This window comes from Trachurus japonicus, chromosome 22, assembly GCF_045865225.1.
Source record: "Trachurus japonicus isolate A0001 chromosome 22, Traja_1.0".
Taxonomy (NCBI): Eukaryota; Metazoa; Chordata; class Actinopteri; order Carangiformes; family Carangidae; genus Trachurus; species Trachurus japonicus.
This window is the reverse complement of record NC_140928.1, coordinates 187,851-209,411: the sequence shown is the minus strand read 5'-3', so window position 1 is coordinate 209,411 and position 21,561 is coordinate 187,851. Positions and strand designations below refer to the sequence as shown.

Below are 21,561 nucleotides of genomic sequence, written 5' to 3'. Positions count from 1 at the left end.
TATGTGATTGTGGTGTGGTGGTCAGCTGTAGAAACAGAACTGCCCTATGGGATAAATAAAGTTATCTCAACTCAACTCACGTTTATCTGTAAATGATCCTCAATGATGCTATTAACGTGGGTGATCTATAAATGTCCTTAAATTATTGAAAACACCACACTGCTCATTCACCAACAATGCAGATGTCAGTTCACATTCCTCCACCAGGAGGCGCTGCCATTGGACCGATGCTGTCGTTACCACGGATGTATTATATTATAGATCCATGGTCCTTACTCTCTTCTCCAGAGCTCTAGTCCGAACCAGGCCACCGGGGGGCGCTGTTCACTGGTGACAGAACCAGTGGCTTCACCGATGGTCACTGGGTTTACTGATGCTTCATTGATCGGTTCATTGATCAGTTCATTGATCAGTTCATTGATCATTGGAACATGTTTGGTGTTTGTGTTCAGAACCAAAACATTTTAATAACAAGAGACTTTTATTCATTTTTTTCATGAACTTTGGTTTATTGTCCAGAAAACAGGATGACGATACCTGAGTGACATCATCCAACATGGCTGCTTCAGTTCAACACCACCACCCCCCAACACACACGCACGCACGCACGCACGCACGCATACACGCACGCATACACACAGGCACGCACGCACGCATACACACACGTCATGAAAACAAAGACAGAAAACATGAAAAAAAAAACCCGACATAAACCAGGCCTAACCCACGTTTTGATTGACAGGTCATGTCTGGTTTGTGATTGGTCCAGAGAGCAGTGATAACAGGCGGCAATTTATGATACAAACCTTAAAACCCAATCAATCAGCTCATCAATAGAAGTTCAGCAACTGGTAAACAGAGAAAATACAACAGAATAAAATTAAATGAAGTCGTGATAAAACTAGAGGGGCGGGGCTAGAGAGTCTCAGGAGGCCAGGGGCTTCTGGGCGTCCAGCGGCGAGGACGAGTCCTGCAGGACGGAGACACAGCGTCAAGACAGACAAACACACTCTCAAGGTATTAGACAAAAAGCCATCAAGTCGTCATCACTGCAATATCATTCAAAAGCACAAACTTCTGACTTTTGAAAATGTAGTGTGTCTTGCCGACGTTAGTTTAGTGTGTAAGGTCGTTCATAATCTGGCTGCTCCTCCGTTAGAGGAGTTCATATCACAGGAGAACAACTAGGACGACCAGCAGAGGTCAAAGGTCACAGCACAGATGTACTGAGTCTTTTCTGTCAGAGTCACTAATCATTGGAACTCAGTACCTAATGATATCAGAGACATTAGTACATTTACCGGTTTTAAATCTAAGATAAAATCATGGCTTAAATCTGCTCAATCATGCACCCACCACCTATAAATTCAAACATTAGCTCACTATCTTGCAATATTTTTAGTGTTGTATCTTAACATTGTTTTGTTGTGTCTTACATTGCATTTTATTCTTGCTGTTGTGTTGTGTTGTGTTGTGTGTACTTTGATATTTTTCTCCCCCAATAGTGTTATTATGACCAAAGTCACTATTATTATCCACCAAGTCTCTTTTTCATCATTATTATGATCGCCATTTATAGAATACTGTATATCATAACTGACCTACACACACACACACACACACCTAATTTCACATTTTATGTCATTGTAAGTCATCAATGCATGTTCACTGTATTGTCTGTCGTGCTTTTTCCACAATAAAAAAAAGAAAAAAGACGTGAGCAGCTCCTCCTCACCTCCTTGTTCTCCTTGACAGCGACCACCTCCTCCTCCTCAGCAGGACACACCTCCATCTTCTCGTCCATCTTGTCCTCCTCGCCGGCCTTGTCCCCCTCCTCTCCCGCCTCCACGCCGTGCTCCGCCTCCCACTCCTGCAGAACCTCGTCCAGGTTGAACCTCCGTCTGTAGTTCACCAGGAAGTTCTTCACCTGCACCACCGACTTGTTCCCAATCACATCCGAGATCGCCTGGAAGTCCCGCCCGTACTTCCTGATGGCTGCACAAGATTGAAACAGTCATTAACAGTCAGTAAATAGTCAGTTACAGTCATTAACAGTCAGTAAAAGTCCTAGATAGTCAGTTACAGTCAGTAAATAGTCAGTTACAGTCATTAACAGTCAGTAAATAGTCAGTCAGTAAATAGTCAGTTACAGTCATTAATAGTCAGTAAAAGTCAGTTACAGTCATTAACAGTCAGTAAATAGTCAGTAGATAGTCAGTTACAGTCATTAAAAGTCAGTAAATAGTCATTACGGTCAGTGAATAGTCGGTAAATAGTCAGTAACAGTCAGTAAAAGTCAGTAACAGTCAGTTAAAGTCAGTAAATAGTCAGTTACAGTCATTAACAGTCAGTCAGCGGAGACCCCCTGTAACTCTGAAACTTCTCCCAGCCCTTAGTCCACATGAGGGGGAGGAGATCATGAGGGAAATTTGAATTTTGGGTGATCGGTAGCATGTATGGTGGTTAGTACCGGTCTGGATGGGTGGTACCGGTCTGGACCGGTACCGGATCGGTAGCATGTATGGTGGTTACCTTGTACGTAGTGGACCGGTACCATGTATGGTGGTTAGTACCGGTCTGGATGGGTGGTACCGGTCTGGACCGGTACCGGATCGGTAGCATGTATGGTGGTTACCTTGTACGTAGTGGACCGGTACCATGTATGGTGGTTAGTACCGGTCTGGACCGGTAGCATGTATGGGTGGTTACCTTGTACGTAGTGGACCGGTACCATGTATGGTGGTTAGTACCGGTCCAGACCGGTACCATATATCGGTGGTTACCTTGTACGTAGTGGACCGGTACCATGTATGGTGGTTAGTACCGGTCTGGACCGGTAGCATGTATGGGTGGTTACCTTGTACGTAGTGGACCGGTACCATGTATGGTGGTTAGTACCGGTCCAGACCGGTACCATATATCGGTGGTTACCTTGTACGGCGAGCAGCTGCTCCTCTGTGGTCCAACGAGTGTTAAACTTCTGATTCACCTGAAAACAAACAAACAACAGAAAACACGTGAAGACGCAGATCCACCGACACACGACGTCTCCATGGTTACCACGGTCGACGTGTCCCCGTCTCCACGGTTACTACGGTCAACGTGTCCCTGTTTCCATGGTTACCTCCTGTTGCCTGAACTCCTCGACCCCCGAGCTGAGCTTGTCCTTCAGAACGCTGTTGGTCTGTTTGACGGTCTGGACCTGCAACAGACAGACAGACAGGTGAGGAGAGACAGGCAGGTACAGACAGACAGACAGACAGACAGATAGACAGACAGACAGACAGACAGACAGACAGGTAGACAGACAGACAGACAGACAGGTAGACAGACAGGTAGACAGACAGGTAAATGGTAAATGGTAAATGGTCTGTATTTATATAGCGCTTTACTATACCTGTAACGATACCCAAAGCGCTTTACAGTACATTGCATTCACCCATTCACACACTGATGGCGGTAGCTGCCATGCAAGGCGCTAACCACGACCCATCAGGAGCAAGGTGGGTGAGGTGTCTTGCCCAAGGACACTACGGCAGCAACCAGGACAGAGCGGGATTCGAACCGCCAACCCTCTGATCATAGGACGACCCGCTCTACCACCTGAGCCACTGCCGCCCCTAAGGTAGACAGACAGACAGACAGACAGGTAGACAGACCTGTCTCTTGATGGACACCAGCTGACCGTCCAGGACGGTTAGGAGAGACAGACAGGTACAGACAGACAGGTAGACAGACAGGTAGACAGACAGACAGACAGGTGGACAGACAGACAGACAGACAGACAGACAGACAGACAGACAGACAGACAGACAGACAGACAGACAGACAGACAGACAGACAGACAGACAGACAGGTAGACAGACAGACAGACAGGTAGACAGACAGGTAGACAGACAGACAGACAGACAGACAGACAGACAGACAGACAGACAGACAGACAGACAGGTAGACAGACAGACAGACAGACAGACAGACAGGTAGACAGACAGACAGACAGACAGACAGACAGACAGACAGACAGGTAGACAGACAGACAGACAGGTAGACAGACCTGTCTCTTGATGGACACCAGCTGACCGTCCAGGTGTCTGATGAGTCCCTGAGCCGACGACGACGAGAGAGAGACGACGTCCTGCTGGTTGAGGAACATTCCTCTGGGAGGACGTTTCTTCATCCGCTGGGACGCCTTTCCTCCGGTCTGAGAGACAGACAGGTACAGACAGAGAGACAGGTGAATACAGACAGGTACAGACAGGTACAGACAGACAGACAGACAGACAGACAGACAGACAGAGACACAGACAGGTACAGACAGACAGACAGACAGACAGACAGACAGACAGGTGAATACAGACAGGGAGACAGGTGAAGACAGACAGGTGAAGACAGGGAGACAGGTGTTGTAGCCTACCTTCAGTCCAGCTGCTGGTTTCACCTCTGACCTCTCTGATCCAGAACTCACCTGAAACCAGTTTCCAGAACCAGGTAGTAAATTAAACAGCCAGTAAAGAGTCATTAACAGTCAGTAGATAGTCATAAACTGTCATTAACAGTCAGTTTATAGTCATAAACTGTCATTAACAGTCAGTTTATAGTCATAAACAGTCATTTACAGTCAGTTTATAGTCATAAACTGTCATTAACAGTCAGTTTATAGTCATAAACTGTCATTAACAGTCAGTTTATAGTCATAAACAGTCATTTACAGCCAAGAAAATGTCATTAACAGTCGGTAAATAGTCAATAAACAGTCATTAACAGTCAGTTTATAGTCATAAACTGTCATTAACAGCCAAGAAAATGTCATTAACAGTCGGTAAATAGTCCGTAAACAGTCAGTAAATAGTCAGTAACAGTCATTAACAGCCAGGAAAAAGTCATTAACAGTCAGTGGATAGTCATAAACTGTTATTCAGCGCCATGAAAAAGTCAGTAACAGCCAGCAAATAGTCAATAACAGCAAGTTAATAGTCATTAACAGTCAGTAAGATTATTAACTGCCAGTAAATAGTCATTAACGGTCAGTAAATAGTAAGCAAATAGTCACAGTCAGTACATAGTCATAAACAGTCAGTAGAAACCCATTACAGTCATTACAAATTCATTAACAGTCAGTAAAAACTCAATAAAAGTCAGTAGATAGTCAGTTACAGTCATTAACAGTCGGTAAATAGTCAATAAAAGTCAGTAGATACTCAGTTACAGTTATTAACAGTCAGTAAAAGTCAGTAGATAGTCAGTTACAGTCATTAACAGTCAGTAAATAGTCAGCAGATAGTTACAGTCATTAACAGTCAGTAGATAGTCAGTAGATAGTCAGTAAATAGTCAGTTACAGTCATTAACAGTCATTAACAGTCAGTAAATAGTCAGTTACAGTCATTAACAGTCAGTAAATAGTCAGTTACAGTCGTTAACAGTTAGTAAATAGTCAGTAGATAGTCAGTTACAGTCAGTAAAAGTCAGTAGATAGTTACAGTCATTAACAGTCATTAATAGTCAGTTACAGTCATTAACAGTCAGTAAAAGTCAGTAAATAGTCAGTAAATAGTCAGTAGATAGTCAGTTACAGTCATTAACAGTCAGTAATAGTCAGTAAATAGTCAGTTACAGTCATTACGGTCAGTAAATAGTCAGTAAATAGTCAGTTACATTCAGTAAAAGTCAGTAATAGCCAGTTACAGTCAGTAAAAATCAGTAAATAGTCAGCAAATAGTCAGTTACATTTAGTAAAAGTCAGTAAATAGTCAGCAAATAGTCAGTCACAGTCAGTAAATAGTCAGTAATAGTCAGTAAATAGTCAGTAACAGTCATTACGGTCAGTAATAGTCAGTAAATAGTCAGTAAATAGTCATTAACAGTCAGTTACAGTCAGTTACAGCCAGTAAATAGTCAGTAATAGTCATTAATAGTCAGTAAATAGTCAGTAAATAGTCAGTAAATAGTCAGTAATAGTCTGTAAAAGTCAGTAATAGTCAGCAACTAGTCAGTTGCAGTCAGTAATAAGTCAGTAATAGTCATTAATAGTCAGTAAAAGTCGGTAACAGTCAGTAAATAGTCAGTAATAGTCGGTAAAAGTCAGTAATAGTCAGTAATAGTCGGTAAAAGTCAGTAAATAGTCAGTAAAAGTCAGTTACCTCCTTCTTTTCGTCTTTACTCTGGTCAAGCTCAGGGTCACTCTGAGTGTTTCTGTTTCCTTCTTCAACTTCTTCGTCACTGAAACACAAACAGTGAAATTTGTGAACCTATCGCATCGCAGAGGGTGATGTCACCCGTGATGTCACCTGTGATGTCACCCGTTCTCACCTGTCGTCTCTCTCTCTCTTGTGCTTGCGCGTCTGTCGGTCCATCAGACTGGTTTTACTGCGACTCTTCTTCCACGAATAATAGAACCGGACCAGACTGGCCATCGACTTGTCTGGCAACTGAGGACGGACAGAGGACAGATAGAGGACAGACAGAGAGGACAAGCAGAGGACAGACAGAGGACAGACAGAGGACAGACAGAGAGGACAGACAGAGGACAGACAGAGGACAGAAATAATCGTTAGATTTGTCAAAAAATTAATCGTTAGACTAATCGACTAATTGAAAAAATAGCCATCATAAAATAGCCACCATCTGCTGGATGCGGTGGAAGCTCTTGCCGTGGAAGCTGAAGGCCTGTTCGAACAGGACTGTGTGTTGTAGAACAGGACTGTGTGTAGTACTGTGTGTAGTAATGTGTGTAGTAATGTGTGTAGTAGTGTGTGGTACTGTATGTAGTACTGTGTGTAGTAGTGTAGTACTAGTACCATCTGCTGGATGCGGTGGAAGCTCTTGCCGTGGAAGCTGAAGGCCTGTTCGAACAGGACTCGGTCCTCCACCGTCCACTCGTCGGGGAACGGGGTGAAGTTGGGCAGATCGGCCAGAGACTTCTCGATGTTGTGTTTGTGCCAGAAGAGCATCCCTAGAGCCTGGAGAACAGGTTGCCATGGTTACCCTGGTTACCCCGGTTACCCTGGTTACACCAATAACCATAAACCAGAGCGGCATCTCTATGCAAATGAGAATGACTGATGCATCCTGGGTAATTTAGGGGCAGCACCCGGCATTTTTAAATTGCACTCAGTGGCTTTTTGTGTTTTGATGGAGCGTAGACGAACTAACAATCAATTTGAATGTTTTATTTTGTGTTTCTTTTGTAGCACTATGTCTCATCATTATTTTGACACCCTCTTTGAAACCCACCGTTCACGCTATCTTGAAAAATTACAATGAATGAATCTAGCGGTATGCTCCTTTAGCCTCCCACAATGATCAATGACTCCACACAGTGGCCAGAAATGTCTGAATGAATCTACGGTATGCTCCTTTAGCCTCCCACAGTGGCCAGAAATGTCTGACCCAGACATCTACACGTATTTGGTGGAATCACCGGGGAGGTTTTGGCTCAGTGTTGTCTGGAAACAGCCTGTTAATAGACAACTTTTTGTTAGTTAGTTTGTCAAGCCAGTTAGGCTGAACTTTTCAATGGAGGGATGCCGGGCGCTGCCCCTAAATTACCCAGGATGCATCAGTCATTCTCATTTGCATAAAAAAGCCGCTCTGGTCTATACAACCAGATGGTTTAGGTAGAGAAGAGAAGAACACGTTACCTGCTCCATGTTGTAGCCGTGTTTCTCCTTCGCGATGGAGATGTACTCGTCCACTGAAACACACACACAGCAACGTTAGAGCTACAAGGCAAGGCAATTTTATTAGTATAGCCCGTTTTTACAAACAGTTTGTCTCAAAGGGCTTTACATGGCATCGTAATAACACACACACACACACACACACACACACACAGACAGAGGAGTGAACAGTTCTTACACTGAGCCTGGTTGAGGCAGCTGCTTGGGATCCAGACCAGCATCCCCAGGTTGTCGGTGAGCTGAGCCGCCTGGGCCACGTCTGGGACAGAGCAGAATATCAGAACCTCTAGGACCTCTAGAACCTCAGACCAGAACCTCTAGAACCTCTAGGACCTCTAGGACCTCTAGAACCTCTAGGACCTCTAAGTAACTGATAATTGGTCAAAGTGACCCTCTAACATTGCAGACTATCTTTGAGTAGAAAGTACTAGGACCAGGGCGGTGCGTGGCGCAGTGGTTAAGGCGGCCGCCCCATGTAGAGGCTACAGTCCTCAACGCAGGCGTCCCCGGTTCGAGTCCCGCGTCGGGCAGACCTTTCCTGCATGTCATTCCCCCTCTCTCTGCCTCCCCCTTTCCTGTCTATCTCACTGTCTATCAAATAAAGGCAAAAACGCCAAAAAAATATACTTTAAAAAAAAAAGAAAGTACTAGGACCGGCTCAGGGAGTGAAGTCAGATCAGACATTTAAGAGCTTGTCGCCCTAAAACCAACCGTTACAAACTCTCCTTCCTCTCTAACCGTTACAAACTCTCCTTCCTCTCTAACCGTTACAAACTCTCCTTCCTCTCTAACCGTTACAAACTCTCCTTCCTCTCTAACCGTTACAAACTCTCCTTCCTCTCTAACCGTTATAAACTCTCCTTCCTCTCCAACCGTCATAAACTCTCCTTCCTCTCTAACCGTTACAAACTCTCCTTCCTCTCTAACCGTTATAAACTCTCCTTCCTCTCTAACCGTCATAAACTCTCCTTCCTCTCTAACCGTCATAAACTCTCCTTCCTCTCTAACCGTTATAAACTCTCCTTCCTCTCTAACCGTTATAAACTCTCCTTCCTCTCTAACTCTACAGCTCTGTATAGTATTACACCTGTTAGTATAGTAAACCAACCGTTATAAACTCTCCTTCCTCTCTAACCGTTATAAACTCTCCTTCCTCTCTAACCGTTACAAACTCTCCTTCCTCTCTAACTCTACAGCTCTGTATAGTATTACACCTGTTAGTATAGTAAACTAACCGTTATAAACTCTCCTTCCTCTCTAACTGTTATAAACTCTCCTTCCTCTCTAACTCTACAGCTCTGTATAGTATTACACCTGTTAGTATAGTAAACCAACCGTTATAAACTCTCCTTCCTCTCTAACCGTTATAAACTCTCCTCCTTCCTCTCTAACCGTTACAAACTCTCCTTCCTCTCTAACTCTACAGCTCTGTATAGTATTACACCTGTTAGTATAGTAAACCAACCGTTATAAACTCTCCTTCCTCTCTAACCGTTATAAACTCTCCTTCCTCTCTAACCGTTATAAACTCTCCTTCCTCTCTAACTCTACAGCTCTGTATAGTATTACACCTGTTAGTATAGTAAACTAACCGTTATAAACTCTCCTTCCTCTCTAACTGTTATAAACTCTCCTTCCTCTCTAACTCTACAGCTCTGTATAGTATTACACCTGTTAGTATAGTAAACCAACCGTTATAAACTCTCCTTCCTCTCTAACCGTTATAAACTCTCCTCCTTCCTCTCTAACCGTTACAAACTCTCCTTCCTCTCTAACTCTACAGCTCTGTATAGTATTACACCTGTTAGTATAGTAAAACAACCGTTATAATCTCTCCTTCCTCTCTAACTGTTATAAACTCTCCTTCCTCTCTAACTCTACAGCTCTGTATAGTATTACACCTGTTAGTATAGTAAAACAACCGTTATAATCTCTCCTTCCTCTCTAACTGTTATAAACTCTCCTTCCTCTCTAACTCTACAGCTCTGTATAGTATTACACCTGTTTGTATAGTAAAACAACCGTTATAAACTCTCCTTCCTCTCTAACCGTTATAAACTCTCCTTCCTCTCTAACTGTTATAAACTCTCCTTCCTCTCTAACTGTTATAAACTCTCCTTCCTCTCTAACCGTTATAAACTCTCCTTCCTCTCTAACTCTACAGCTCTGTATAGTATTACACCTGTTAGTATAGTAAACCAACCGTTATAAACTCTCCTTCCTCTCTAACTCTACAGCTCTGTATAGTATTACACCTGTTAGTATAGTAAACCAACCGTTATAAACTCTCCTTCCTCTCTAACTCTACAGCTCTGTATAGTATTACACCTGTTTGTATAGTAAAACAACCGTTATAAACTCTCCTTCCTCTCTAACCGTTATAAACTCTCCTTCCTCTCTAACTGTTATAAACTCTCCTTCCTCTCTAACTGTTATAAACTCTCCTTCCTCTCTAACCGTTATAAACTCTCCTTCCTCTCTAACTCTACAGCTCTGTATAGTATTACACCTGTTAGTATAGTAAACCAACCGTTATAAACTCTCCTCCCTCTCTAACTCTACAGCTCTGTATAGTATTACACCTGTTAGTATAGTAAACCAACCGTTATAAACTCTCCTCCTTCCTCTCTAACCGTTATAAACTCTCCTCCCTCTCTAACTCTACAGCTCTGTATAGTATTACACCTGTTAGTATAGTAAAACAACCGTTATAAACTCTCCTTCCTCTCTAACTCTACAGCTCTGTATAGTATTACACCTGTTAGTATAGTAAACTAACCGTTATAAACTCTCCTTCCTCTCTAACCGTTATAAACTCTCCTTCCTCTCTAACCGTTATAAACTCTCCTTCCTCTCTAACCGTTATAAACTCTCCTTCCTCTCTAACTCTACAGCTCTGTATAGTATTACACCTGTTAGTATAGTAAACTAACCGTTATAAACTCTCCTTCCTCTCTAACTCTACAGCTCTGTTGAACAAACAGCCAGTCTCTCTTCACGCCAGCATCAACCTCAGGCTGCTGGCCTCCTGATTGGAAGTAGTTCAGCGTAGCTCCAGTTTTTAGTCTTGAAAATGTCCTTGATCTTAGGATATTTTATATTCCTTTATTTACTTTTTACCAAGCCAAGCTTCTGTCCTTTTTACTTTACACCTCTCTTTTAGAACTGATAACTCCGACTGCTGTGGTTCTGATGCTGTGCAATGCTGCTTTGTCTGTACGTCTGTTGCCTGTATGTCTGTCGTTGTACTTATGTCTGTTGTTGTACTTATGTCTATTGTTTGTATGTCTGTCACTGCTTATTGCTGCTTCTATGTCTTATTGTGTTGTTGCTACACTTTTGGCCAAGACATATTTCCTCTTCTGGGGACAATAAAGTTGATCTAATCTAAGTTCATATCAACATCACATGTTACATGACGGTCTGATAGGTAACTGTGGCCAGAACCACCGGACTGGACCGGACTGGACCCGGACTGGACCGGCCTGTGAGGCTGGGACCAGATGACCGGACCTGAACCTGTGTCTCAGCTCAGCTCGGTGCTGTTCGAGGCTACCGCCACCACCACCGAGGCTACCACCGTCTCTCACCCGGGTCGAAGTCCGGAACCACGGCCTGGTACTGCGGTCCGACCCGCATCCCGCCTCCACCTGCAGACACACAGCGGCCTCATCAGAACCAGAACCAGAACCAGGACCAGGACCAGAACCAGAACCAGGACCAGGACCAGAACCAGGACCAGGACCACTACAGCAGTGACCGAGGCTACCCACCATGCTCCTCGTCGCTGCTGGACCCTGAACTTCCCTCTTCCCAGCAGCTGTTGGTGCTGGTTCCGTTCCCGGACAGGTTCTTCGGTCCCGCTGCGGGGTTCGGTCCCGGTCCCGGTCCCGGTCCGGCCCCGGCCGGGGTTCGACCCCTCCTCTTCCCCGGAGCCTCGGCGCTTCTCTCCAGCATCGCCGGCATCACGAGCTAACTGAGCTAACTGCTAACGAGGCTAGTTAGCCTGTTAGCTTAGCTTAGCTTAGCTCTCTGCTTATGGCTGAACACAACAGAACTGAACCGGCGGACTGGACCCTCTGGACCCTCTGGACCCGCTGGACCCGCTGGACCCGGGTCTGGAGCGGCGGGCGGGACCGGAGCTCGGTACCGGGAGTTCGTCCTGATGAAGCCGAAGGAGAGAGACTCTGCTCCGGCTGAAGAGACGCTGCTGCTCCGCTGTTCGAGGCTCCGCTGCTGCTCCGCTGTGTTCGAGGCTACCGCGACGAGCAGGGAAAGTTCCGGAACACGAAGCCGGAACCAGAAGAGACCAGAACCAGAACCAGAAGAGACCAGAACCAGAACCAGAACCAGAAGAGACCAGAACCAGAACCAGAAGAGACCAGAACCAGTAGAGACCAGAACCAGAACCAGAAGAGACCAGAACCAGAAGAGACCAGAACCAGAACCAGAAGAGACCAGTAGAGACCAGAACCAGAACCAGAAGAGACCAGAAGAGACCAGAACCAGAACCAGAAGAGACCAGAACCAGTAGAGACCAGAACCAGAACCAGAAGAGACCAGAACCAGTAGAGACCAGAACCAGAACCAGAAGAGACCAGAACCAGAACCAGAACCAGAAGAGACCAGGAGAGACCAGAACCAGAACCAGAAGAGACCAGAACCAGAAGAGACCAGAACCAGAACCAGAAGAGACCAGGAGAGACCAGAACCAGAACCAGAAGAGACCAGAACCAGAAGAGACCAGAACCAGAACCAGAAGAGACCAGAACCAGAAGAGACCAGAACCAGAACCAGAAGAGACCAGAACCGGGACCAGCTGGACCGAGCCAGACCACCGATACCGGGTCAATACAGCTGATCAGAGATCGAACCTTCTGAGACTGATCGATCAGAGCAGGGTGTGTGTGTGTGTGTGTGTGTGTGTGTGTGTGTGTTTCAACACATTAACATGTTAACTAATTAATAATAATTAAAAGTCAATAGTTTTTATTTTTTATTTTTATTTAGCCTTTATTTAACCAGGTAAAAGAGTACCATAGTAAAGTCACAGAATGAAACCAGGTCCAGAACTGAATTTCCCAGCAATGAGATCAATAAAGTATCAATCAGTCAATCAACCAATCAGGTCCAGTGACTCATTCAGACGTTAATATGTTTATTACATGTTTATTATCTGTAATAAACCAGGTCAATAAATCAATAAATCATTAACCCTTCGTCCTCATTCACAAATAAAAAGTTCATCAATTTGACAAATTGTTTTATTGAAACATGAAAACTAAAGATCTGATCACATGATCCAAGAAACAGAAAAGATTCAATCAGAGGAGTGTTTACACTGGACACACACACACACACACATACACATATACACACACACACACACACACACACACACACACACACACACACACACACATATATACACATTTACACACACACACACACACACATATACACACACACACATATATACACATTTACACACACACACACACACACACACACACACACACACACACACACACATATATACACATTTACACACACACACACATACACACACACACACACTCATATGAAGAGTTTCGTTACAAAACGAGATTTATCCATTTAGAGAAAAGTTGGTTATTTGACATCAACAGTCAAGTTCATTCATAATTTTTCTACTTTAAACTAAAACCAGGGACACAATGTTTCTTTAAATCCAGGATATTTTTATTTATTTTATTTCATTTTATATCCACAAATAGTCGATAAACAAATCAACAACCATGAAATGCAACGTAGTATTTCTGCTGTATTGATGACATCACCATGAGGTCGTTGGTCAACACTGACTCAGTGTCTTCGGACGCAATGTTCACTATGTCAGACACCTGATCCCCCCGACCCCCCTGCCCCCCCCGAGCTGCTGCTGCTGCTGCTGCTGCTGCTGCTGCACCAAAACAAACAGCCACACATGGAGCTGAGCAGGGGCCGGGGGGGGTGGGGCCTCAGGGGGCGGGGCCTCAGGGGGCGGGGCCTCAGGGGGCGGGGCCTCAGGCTGCAGCAGCTATAAAGGAGCTGAGCAGCTGAGAGCCGAGGTTTGACCGACGGTCTGGACTCTGAGCCGCAGCGCCGCCGTCTAGACGAGTCCTCGAGTCCTCAGTCCTGGTGTCTTCGTGTCTTTGTGTCCTTGTGTCCCCGTGTCGCCGTGATGCCGTGGCTGCTGTCGTCGGAGCTGGAGCACCTGTCCACGTCGCCGTCGCAGCGTGAGTGTGAGCGCACGGCGTTCTCCTTCTACTGCGCGGTGCGTGCGCGGCAGCCGGTGTGGCTGCTGGAGGACATGCGGCGGATGGAGGTGTTCTGTTGGGAGGACGGACGGCCGCGCGCCTTCGTCCCGTCGGAGGCGCTGCTCTACGCGCTGGTGCACGATCACCGCGACTACGCCTCCTTCCTGCTGCGCCGCTGCTCGCCGGCCGCGCTGGCGCCGCTCCGCTGCAGCTTCTGCTGCCGCCGCCGCGTGCCGCACCTCAACGTGGCGGTGCGCTACGACCGCGTGGAGATCCTGGGCGCCGTGATGGCGGCGCTGAAGGACGGCGGCGCGACGGCGAGCCAGCGGCGGGAGTTCCTGGACGGCTGCGGCGGCTGCGCCCACGTGGCGGACGCGGGGAAGTCGGCGGTGGCGCTGGCGGTGGAGCTGTCGCGGCCCGACTGTCTGCTGCTGCTGCTGGCCGGCGGCGCGCGGCCCGGCGGCCTCGACGCCGCGCTGCAGGCGCTGCAGCGTAGCGACGCGGCGGCGCAGCGGCGAGACGCTCGGCGCTGCCTCGACCTGCTGCTGCTGTTTCTGCCCAAACCGCCGCCGCCGCCGTGTCTCCGCGACGACCCGCAGCGCTGGCAAAGCATTCTGGGTAAGGAGGTGTTCCTCTGGCTGAGCGGCCTGGCCCCGCCCCCTCTGCTGCTGCAGGCGCTACGCAGCCTGGCCGCATCCGGACCCGACCGCATCGGGACGCTGCCGGACTTCCTGCGGCTGCACAGCTGGCAGTGACATCATCAGCCGGAGAGCTGAGGGCTGCTGTGATTGGATGTAAATACGATGTAGATAAAGACTGACGGACACGACCTCGTACCTCCACGATACGAGTTCCACCTGCTGCTGTAAATAACACGATCAACAACACGATCAACAACACGATCAATAACACGATCAAGACTCTGATCACTAATCAACTCAGGTCATTTGTGACTCAACGTTTGATCCCAGATGTTTTATTGATGAACTGAGTTTCTGTTCACAAACTGTGTGTGAGTCTGAGTGTGTGTGTGTGTGTGTGTGTGTGTGTGTGTGTGTGTGTGTGTGTGAGTGTGTGTGTGTGTGTGAGTGTGTGAGTGTGTGTGTGTGTGTGTGTGAGTGTGTATCTGTGTGAGTCTGTGCGGTATTTATTTATTATCTCTGTCCTTTGATCTTTAATAAAAATCTAATTTAAAGATCTTTCTCTTTCACTACACACACAGACACACACACACACACACACACACACACACACAGACTCACACACACACACACACACAGACTCACACACACACAGACACACACACACTGATGCTGATCAATCATCAGATCAATAACATGTTTATTGAGTTAATGACATCACACTTCACACTGAATCCTTCTTGGTCACAACAACCAACGTGCTCAGGTTTCCATGGCGACGGCACCGTCCTCCATCTTTAAAATCTTATTTTCTCTAAATAATCAAGTTCCTTCAACTTTTTATACATGTTTTTCTTGAAGCAGTCCTGTTGCTATGGTAACTGAAACTGAATGAAGGAAAACCACCAACTTCAGTCTGAACCGGTCCAGTGGAACCAGTCTGAACCAGTCTGAACCGGCCCAGTGGAACCAGTCTGAACCGGTCCAGTGGAACCAGTCTGAACCAGTCTGAACCAGTCTGAACCGGTCCAGTGGAACCAGTCTGAACCGGCCCAGTGGAACCAGTCTGAACCAGTCCAATGGAACCAGTCTGAACCAGTCTGAACCAGTCTGAACCGGTCCAGTGGAACCAGTCTGAACCGGTCCAGTGGAACCAGTCTGAACCAGTCTGAACCAGTCTGAACCGGTCCAGTGGAACCAGTCTGAACCGGCCCAGTGGAACCAGTCTGAACCGGTCCAGTGGAACCAGTCTGAACCGGTCCAGTGGAACCAGTCTGAACCGGCCCAGTGGAACCAGTCTGAACCAGTCTGAACCAGTCTGAACCGGTCCAGTGGAACCAGTCTGAACCGGCCCAGTGGAACCAGTCTGAACCAGTCTGAACCGGTCCAGTGGAACCAGTCTGAACTGGCCCAGTGGAACCAGTCTGAACCAGTCTGAACCGGTCCAGTGGAACCAGTCTGAACTGGCCCAGTGGAACCAGTCTGAACCAGTCTGAACCAGTCTGAACCGGTCCAGTGGAACCAGTCTGAACCGGTCCAGTGGAACCAGTCTGAACCAGTCTGAACCGGTCCAGTGGAACCAGTCTGAACCGGTCCAATGGAACCGGTCTGAACCGGTCCAGTGGAACCAGTCTGAACCAGTCTGAACCGGTCCGTCCCAGTAAGTCCTGCAGTAGATTAGAGCTGGGGGGTCGGGGGGGTAGATCCAGTAGGAGCTGGGGGGTTGGGGGCGTAGATGTAGTAGACCGGTCCAGTGGAACCGGTCTGAACCGGTCCAGTCCCAGTTGGTCCAGTGGAACCGGTCTGAACCGGTCCAGTCCCTTTAAGTCCTGCAGTAGATTAGAGCTGGGGGGCTGGGGGGGTTAGATCCAGTAGGAGCTGGGGGGTTGGGGGGTTAGATGTAGTAGACCGGTCCAGTGGAACCGGTCTGAACCGGTCCAGTCCCTTTAAGTCCTGCAGTAGATTAGAGCTGGGGGGTTGGGGGGGTTAGATCCAGTAGGAGCTGGGGGGTTGGGGGGGTTAGATCCAGTAGGAGCTGGGGGGTTGGGGGGTTGGGGGTTAGATCCAGTAGGAGCTGGGGGGTTGGGGGGTTGGGGGTTAGATCCAGTAGGAGCTGGGGGGTTGGGGGGGTTAGATCCAGTAGGAGCTGGGGGGTTAGATCCAGTAGGAGCTGGGGGGTTAGGTCCGGTAGGAGATGTAGTAGTTGGGGGGGTTAGATCCAGTAGGAGCTGGGGGGTTGGGGGGGTTAGATCCGGGGTTAGATGTAGTAGTTCAGACCAGACCACCAACGGTTAAAGTGCTTTCTGTTACAGTAGAAAAGTTCATCTCCCAGCAGCCACCTGGGCTCTCCGTCCCCATGACGACCACCTTGTTTACAGTCCAAGTTACTTCGGTGTCCCACAAGGCAAACTGGAAGTGACATCGCAGTGATGTCACACATTAGATGAGCACCCATTCGTCGTCGCCGTTGTCGCCGCTGAGGGCGGGGCCTGAGTGGGCGGGTCTACTGGGCCGCTGTGGTAGGAGCTTCGTCAGCCGACGGGACAATCCACCAATCACAGTCACCGCCCACAACTCGTCCTCCGGGGTCACTGAAAGGACAGAGAGACGGACACCTGAGACACCTGAGACAATTTACCTGAGTCACCATATTGTTCATGACATCATATAAACCAGTATAAACCAGTATCACCAGTATAAACCAGTATGAACCAGTATACAAACCAGTATACAAACCAGTCTCACCAGTATAAACCAGTATGAACCAGTATATAAATTAGTCTCACCAGTATATAAACCACTATAAAACAGTATAAATCAGTATGAACCAGTATATAAACCAGTTTCACCAGTATAAACCACTATCAACCAGTATGAACCAGTATGAACCAGTAAAAACCAGTATATAAACCAGTATAAACCAACATAAACCAGTATAAACCAATATAAACCAGTATAAACCAGTAAAAACCAATATAAACCAGTATAAACCAGTAAAAACCAGTATAAACCAGTATAAACCAGTATCTCACCAGTCAGCCAGTTGGCCGTCCCGGGGATCTTCTTCCAGTAATCTCCCGCTGGGTTTCAGTATATAAACCATTATAAACCAGTATATAAACCAGTATAAACCAGTATAATCCAGAATAAACCAGTATAAACCAGTTATAAACCAGTGTAAACCAGTATAAACCAGTATATAAACCAGTATAAACCAGTTATAAACCAGTATAAACCAGTATAAACCAGTATATAAACCAGTATAAACCAGTATCTCACCAGTCAGCCAGTTGGCCGTCCCGGGGATCTTCTTCCAGTAATCTCCCGCTGGGTTTCAGTATATAAACCATTATAAACCAGTATATAAACCAGTATGAACCAGTATCTCACCAGTATAAACCAGTATATAAACCAGTATAAACCAACATAAACCAGTATAAACCAATATAAACCAGTATAAACCAGTAAAAACCAGTATAAACCAGTATAAACCAGTATCTCACCAGTCAGCCAGTTGGCCGTCCCGGGGATCTTCTTCCAGTAATCTCCCGCTGGGTTTCAGTATATAAACCATTATAAACCAGTATATAAACCAGTATAAACCAGTTATAAACCAGTGTAAACCAGTATAAACCAGTATATAAACCAGTATAAACCAGTTATAAACCAGTATAAAAACCAGTATAAACCAGTATAAACCAGTATCTCACCAGTCAGCCAGTTGGCCGTCCCGGGGATCTTCTTCCAGTAATCTCCCGCTGGGTTTCAGTATATAAACCATTATAAACCAGTATATAAACCAGTATAAACCAGTTATAAACCAGTGTAAACCAGTATAAACCAGTATATAAACCAGTATAAACCAGTTATAAACCAGTATAAACCAGTATATAAACCAGTATAAACCAGTATATAAACCAGTATAAACCAGTATATAAACCAGTATAAACCAGTTATAAACCAGTATAAACCAGTATATAAACCAGTATAAACCAGTATCTCACCACTCAGCCAGTTGGCCGTCCCGGGGATCTTCTTCCAGTAATCTCCCGCTGGGTTTCAGTATATAAACCAGTATAAACGAGTATAAACCATTATAAACCAATATAAACCAGTATATAAACCAGTATAAACGAGTATAAACCATTATAAACCAGTATAAACCAGTATAAACCATTATAAACCAGTATATAAACCAGTATATAAACCAGTATAAACCAGTATATAAACCAGTATAAACAAGTATAAACCATTATAAACCGGTATAAACCAGTAAAAACCAGTATAAACCAGTATAAACCCGTATAAACCGGTATATAAACCAGTATAAACCAGTATAAACCAGTATATAAACCGGTATAAACCAGTAAAAAACAGTATAAACCAGTTATAAACCAGTATATAAACCTGTATAAACCAGTATAAACCAGTGTAAACCAGTATATAAACCATTATAAACCAGTATAAACCAGTATATAAACCGGTATAAACCAGTATAAACCAGTATAAACCAGTATATACACCATTATAAACCAGTATATAAACCAGTATAAACCAGTATATAAACCGGTATAAACCAGTATAAACCAGTATATAAACCAGTATAAACCAGTATATAAACCATTATAAACCAGTATATAAATCGGTATAAACCAGTATAAACCAGTATATAAACCGGTATAAACCAGTATAAACCAGTATATAAACCATTATAAACCAGTATATAAACCATTATAAACCAGTATAAACCAGTATATAAACCAGTATAAACCAGTATATAAACCAGTATAAACCATTATAAACCAGTATAAACCAGTATATAAACCAGTATAAACCAGTATGAACCAGTATCTCACCAGTCAGCCAGTTGGCCGTCCCGGGGATCTTCTTCCAGTAATCTCCCGCTGGGTTTCAGTATATAAACCATTATAAACCAGTATAAACCAGTATATAAACCATTATAAACCAGTATAAACCAGTATATAAACCAGTATATAAACCAGTATATAAACCATTATAAACCAGTATAAACCAGTATATAAACCAGTATATAAACCAGTATAAACCAGTATATAAACCAGTATAAACCAGTATAAACCAGTATAAACCAGTATATAAACCAGTATAAACCAGTATAAACCAGTATATAAACCAGTATAAACCAGTATAAACCGGTATAAACCAGTATAAACCAGTATATAAACCAGTATAAACCAGTATAAACCAGTATATAAACTATTATAAACCAGTATAAACCAGTATATAAACCATTATAAACCAGTATAAACCAGTATATAAACCAGTATAAACCAGTATAAACCAGTATCTCACCAGTCAGCCAGTTGGCCGTCCCGGGGATCTTCTTCCAGTAATCTCCCGCTGGGTTTCAGTATATAAACCATTATAAACCAGTATAAACCAGTATATAAACCAGTATAAACCAGTATAAACCAGTATCTCACCAGTCAGCCAGTTGGCCGTCCCGGGGATCTTCTTCCAGTAATCTCCCGCTGGGTTTCAGTATATAAACCATTATAAACCAGTATAAACCAGTATATAAACCAGTATAAACCAGTATAAACCAGTATCTCACCAGTCAGCCAGTTGGCCGTCCCGGGGATCTTCTTTCAGTAATCTCCCGCTGGGTTTCAGTATATAAACCATTATAAACCAGTATATAAACCAGTATAAACCAGTATAAACCATTATAAACCAGTATAAACCAGTATCTCACCAGTCAGCCAGTTGGCCGTCCCGGGGATCTTCTTCCAGTAATCTCCCGCTGGGTTTCAGTATATAAACCATTATAAACCAGTATATAAACCAGTATAAACCAGTATAAACCATTATAAACCAGTATAAACCAGTATCTCACCAGTCAGCCAGTTGGCCGTCCCGGGGATCTTCTTCCAGTAATCTCCCGCTGGGTTTCAGTATATAAACCAGTATAAACGAGTATAAACCATTATAAACCAGTATAAACCAGTATAAACCAGTATAAACCAGTATATAAACCAGTATAAACCAGTATAAACCAGTATATAAACCAGTATAAACCAGTATAAACCAGTATCTCACCAGTCAGCCAGTTGGCCGTCCCAGGGATCTTCTTCCAGTAATCTCCCGCTGGGTTTCAGTATATAAACCATTATAAACCAGTATAAACCAGTATAAACCAGTATATAAACCAGTATAAACCAGTATAAACCGGTATAAACCAGTATATAAACCATTATAAACCAGTATAAACCAGTATATAAACCAGTATAAACCAGTATAAACCAGTATCTCACCAGTCAGCCAGTTGGCTGTCCCGGGGATCTTCTTCCAGTAATCTCCCGCTGGGTTTCAGTATATAAACCATTATAAACCAGTATATAAACCAGTATAAACCAGTTATAAACCAGTGTAAACCAGTATATAAACCGGTATATAAACCAGTATAAACCAGTATAAACCAGTATCTCACCAGTCAGCCAGTTGGCCGTCCCGGGGATCTTCTTCCAGTAATCTCCCGCTGGGTTTCAGTATATAAACCAGTATAAACCAGTATATAAACCAGTATAAACCAGTATATAAACCAGTATAAACCAGTATAAACCAGTCTCACCAGTCAGCCAGTTGGCCGTCCCGGGGATCTTCTTCCAGTAATCTCCCGCTGGGTTTCAGTATATAAACCATTATAAACCAGTATAAACCAGTATAAACCAGTATAAACCAGTATATAAACCAGTATAAACCAGTATAAACCAGTATATAAACCATTATAAACCATTATAAACCAGTATAAACCAGTATATAAACCAGTATAAACCAGTATAAACCAGTATCTCACCAGTCAGCCAGTTGGCCGTCCCGGGGATCTTCTTCCAGTAATCTCCCGCTGGGTTTCAGTATATAAACCATTATAAACCAGTATATAAACCAGTATAAACCAGTTATAAACCAGTGTAAACCAGTATAT

General features: G+C 44.8%; 3 protein-coding genes across 4 annotated transcripts in view; 1 reads left to right on the top strand and 2 right to left on the bottom strand.

Moving 5' to 3' along the window:
* Positions 1-489: 489 nt before the first annotated feature.
* On the bottom strand, positions 490-11,693 carry rcor1 (REST corepressor 1). The gene is made up of 13 exons (XM_085767010.1): positions 11,452-11,693; positions 11,269-11,328; positions 7,857-7,937; positions 7,640-7,692; positions 6,797-6,958; positions 6,309-6,427; positions 6,140-6,218; positions 4,415-4,465; positions 4,055-4,201; positions 3,125-3,202; positions 2,932-2,989; positions 1,736-1,995; positions 490-970 (listed from the first exon to the last, which is right to left on the bottom strand). Exons 1-13 carry the CDS (start codon positions 11,642-11,644, stop codon positions 926-928), a joined length of 1,386 nt encoding a protein of 461 aa, XP_085623136.1. The 5' UTR covers positions 11,645-11,693; the 3' UTR covers positions 490-925.
* A 2,086-nt stretch (positions 11,694-13,779) lies between these two features.
* On the top strand, positions 13,780-15,151 carry ankrd9 (ankyrin repeat domain 9). Its single transcript, XM_085767163.1, has one exon. The coding sequence runs from the start codon at positions 13,881-13,883 to the stop codon at positions 14,709-14,711; it is 831 nt and encodes a 276-aa protein (XP_085623289.1). The 5' UTR covers positions 13,780-13,880; the 3' UTR covers positions 14,712-15,151.
* A 1,696-nt stretch (positions 15,152-16,847) lies between these two features.
* Positions 16,848-21,561, bottom strand: part of tecpr2 (tectonin beta-propeller repeat containing 2) — a 69,603-nt gene continuing 64,889 nt past the window's right edge. For both annotated transcript variants that reach the window (XM_085767374.1, XM_085767375.1), the window contains exon 27: positions 16,848-17,188. In XM_085767374.1, coding sequence (XP_085623500.1) covers positions 17,037-17,188 — 152 coding nt within the window. In that variant the 3' untranslated portion in view covers positions 16,848-17,036. The remainder of the gene's footprint in view (positions 17,189-21,561) is intronic.